The following is a 1927-nucleotide window of genomic DNA, read 5'->3' on the forward strand; positions in this document are numbered from 1 at the left end:
GTGAGCTGTAATGCCACGGCACTCTGCCCAGGGGGACAGCTTGAGGCTCTGTCTCAAAAAAAAAAAAAAGAAACAGAGTCTCACTATGTCGCCCTCAGTAGAGTGCTGTGGCATCACAGCTTGCAGCAGCCTCAAACTCTTGGGCTTAAGTAGCCGCCTGAGTAGCTGGGACTACAGGTGCCTGCCACAATGCTCGGCTATTTTTTGGTTGTAGTTGTCATTGTTGTTTAGCAGGCCCAGGCTGGGCTTGAACCCACCACCTTAGGTGTATGTGGCCAGCGCCCTACTCACTGAGCTATGGGCACCAAGCCTTGGTCTTAGTTTTTTATCTTTAGCAGTTTTTTTTTTTTTGAAATGGGACAAATTGAAAATGAAGGGTTTTTTTTGTTTTTTGTTTTGGTGTGGGATAAAGAGTAAATCATAACCAAGTTTCATAGCTCTCAACTTACGTAGCTCAGTAAAACATTGCATTTATCCCTTTTAGAAGTTGATTAGAATTAGAGAAGACTTCAAAAAAATGTTTCCTGTATTAGAGCAGCATTTCAGAATGCTATAATTCTTTCAATGTTTATATGAGTTTGTATAAGTAAGATCTACATCTTACCCTATTTATATACGAGGCTGTGACAGTGTCTTATAATAGTAAATCATTATATATTGTAGCATGTTTTTATATGAGGTTTGTCATTTGAAATTCAGAATAATCATGTGAAAATAGTAGGGTATAGTTAACTTCTTTTTGTAAATGAAGAAGATTCAGACTTAGGTTAAATTTAGCCATTATTAGCAAACTAAAATTTGCCAACATGGTGACATCCTTTTTAGCACTGCAGCATGAGCCAAAAAGGCTAAATGCTTAATTGTTATAAAGTGCGTTTGTTTTGTTTTTCTTAGAAGACTGACCATACTCAAGAATTTTGAGGGTTTTTTTTTTCTTACTCTGTCTCCCTGGGTAGAGTGCTATTGTGTCATCAGAGCTCACAGCAACCTCAAACTCTTGGATTCAAGTGATCCTTTTGCCTCAGTTTTTCTATTTTTAGTAGAGACGGGGTCTCACTCTTGCTCAAGCTGGTCTTAAACTCCTGAGCTCAAGCAATCCACCCACCTTGGCCTCTCAGAGTGCTGGGATTCCAGGTGTGAGCCACCGTGTCTGGCTGAGAAATATTTTGATTATGTTTTTATGCCTAGTATTAATGCTCTGGAAATAAATTTATGTAAGTCTTTGAAGAGTAATGGGAAATTTTTTATTATGACCATTTCAATTTTTTGCTCAAATTAATCTTACATAATTATAAAATTCCAGATTTGGCTTAACAGATTACAAACTCAGGGCATTTGTGAATGTCCTATAAAATTGGGTATCTTGCATTTTACAGGATGAAGAAACACGAAAAGATTATGACTACATGCTGGATCATCCAGAAGAGTACTACAGCCATTACTATCACTATTATAGCAGGCGCTTAGCCCCTAAAGTGGATGTTAGAGTAGTGATTTTGGTCAGTGTGTGTGCCATTTCTGTGTTTCAGGTATGTATTAATGGATATGCATATCTCTCTGTATGTGCGTGTGTGTATGTTGCCTAGTGTTAGCCATTAAAACTGAACTGCAAGTGTCTTCTTTTATAAAATTTTACTTCTACTTGCAGTTAATCTTTTTACATTAGAAAAATACTCATTTATCCAAACAATTGGCAGTACTGTAATTTTTATCAGTGTGAAATCTAAGAAATTGATGATGAGTGTTACTATAGAACTTCAAAACTGGGTAGGCATGGTGGCTTGTGCCTGTAATGCCAGCATTCTGAGAGGCTAAGGTGGGGGGATAATTTGATGTCAGAAGTTCAAGACTACCCTGAGCAAGAAAGAGACCCCCCATTTCAACTAAAAATTGAAAAAATTAGCCAGGTGTGGTGGCACATGCCTGT

At 37.8% G+C, this 1927-nt stretch overlaps 1 protein-coding gene across 1 annotated transcript in view; it reads left to right on the top strand.

The window, feature by feature from the left end:
* The window catches only part of LOC100946688 (dnaJ homolog subfamily C member 25), a 22584-nt gene that overhangs the window by 13735 nt on the left and 6922 nt on the right, over positions 1-1927 (top strand). The window contains exon 2 of the mRNA XM_003785220.3: positions 1377-1529. Coding sequence (XP_003785268.1) covers positions 1377-1529 — 153 coding nt within the window. The remainder of the gene's footprint in view (positions 1-1376; positions 1530-1927) is intronic.

The sequence above is a fragment of the Otolemur garnettii genome, unplaced genomic scaffold, assembly GCF_000181295.1.
Source record: "Otolemur garnettii isolate 467f Iridium unplaced genomic scaffold, OtoGar3 scaffold00014, whole genome shotgun sequence".
Lineage (NCBI taxonomy): Eukaryota > Metazoa > Chordata > Mammalia > Primates > Galagidae > Otolemur > Otolemur garnettii.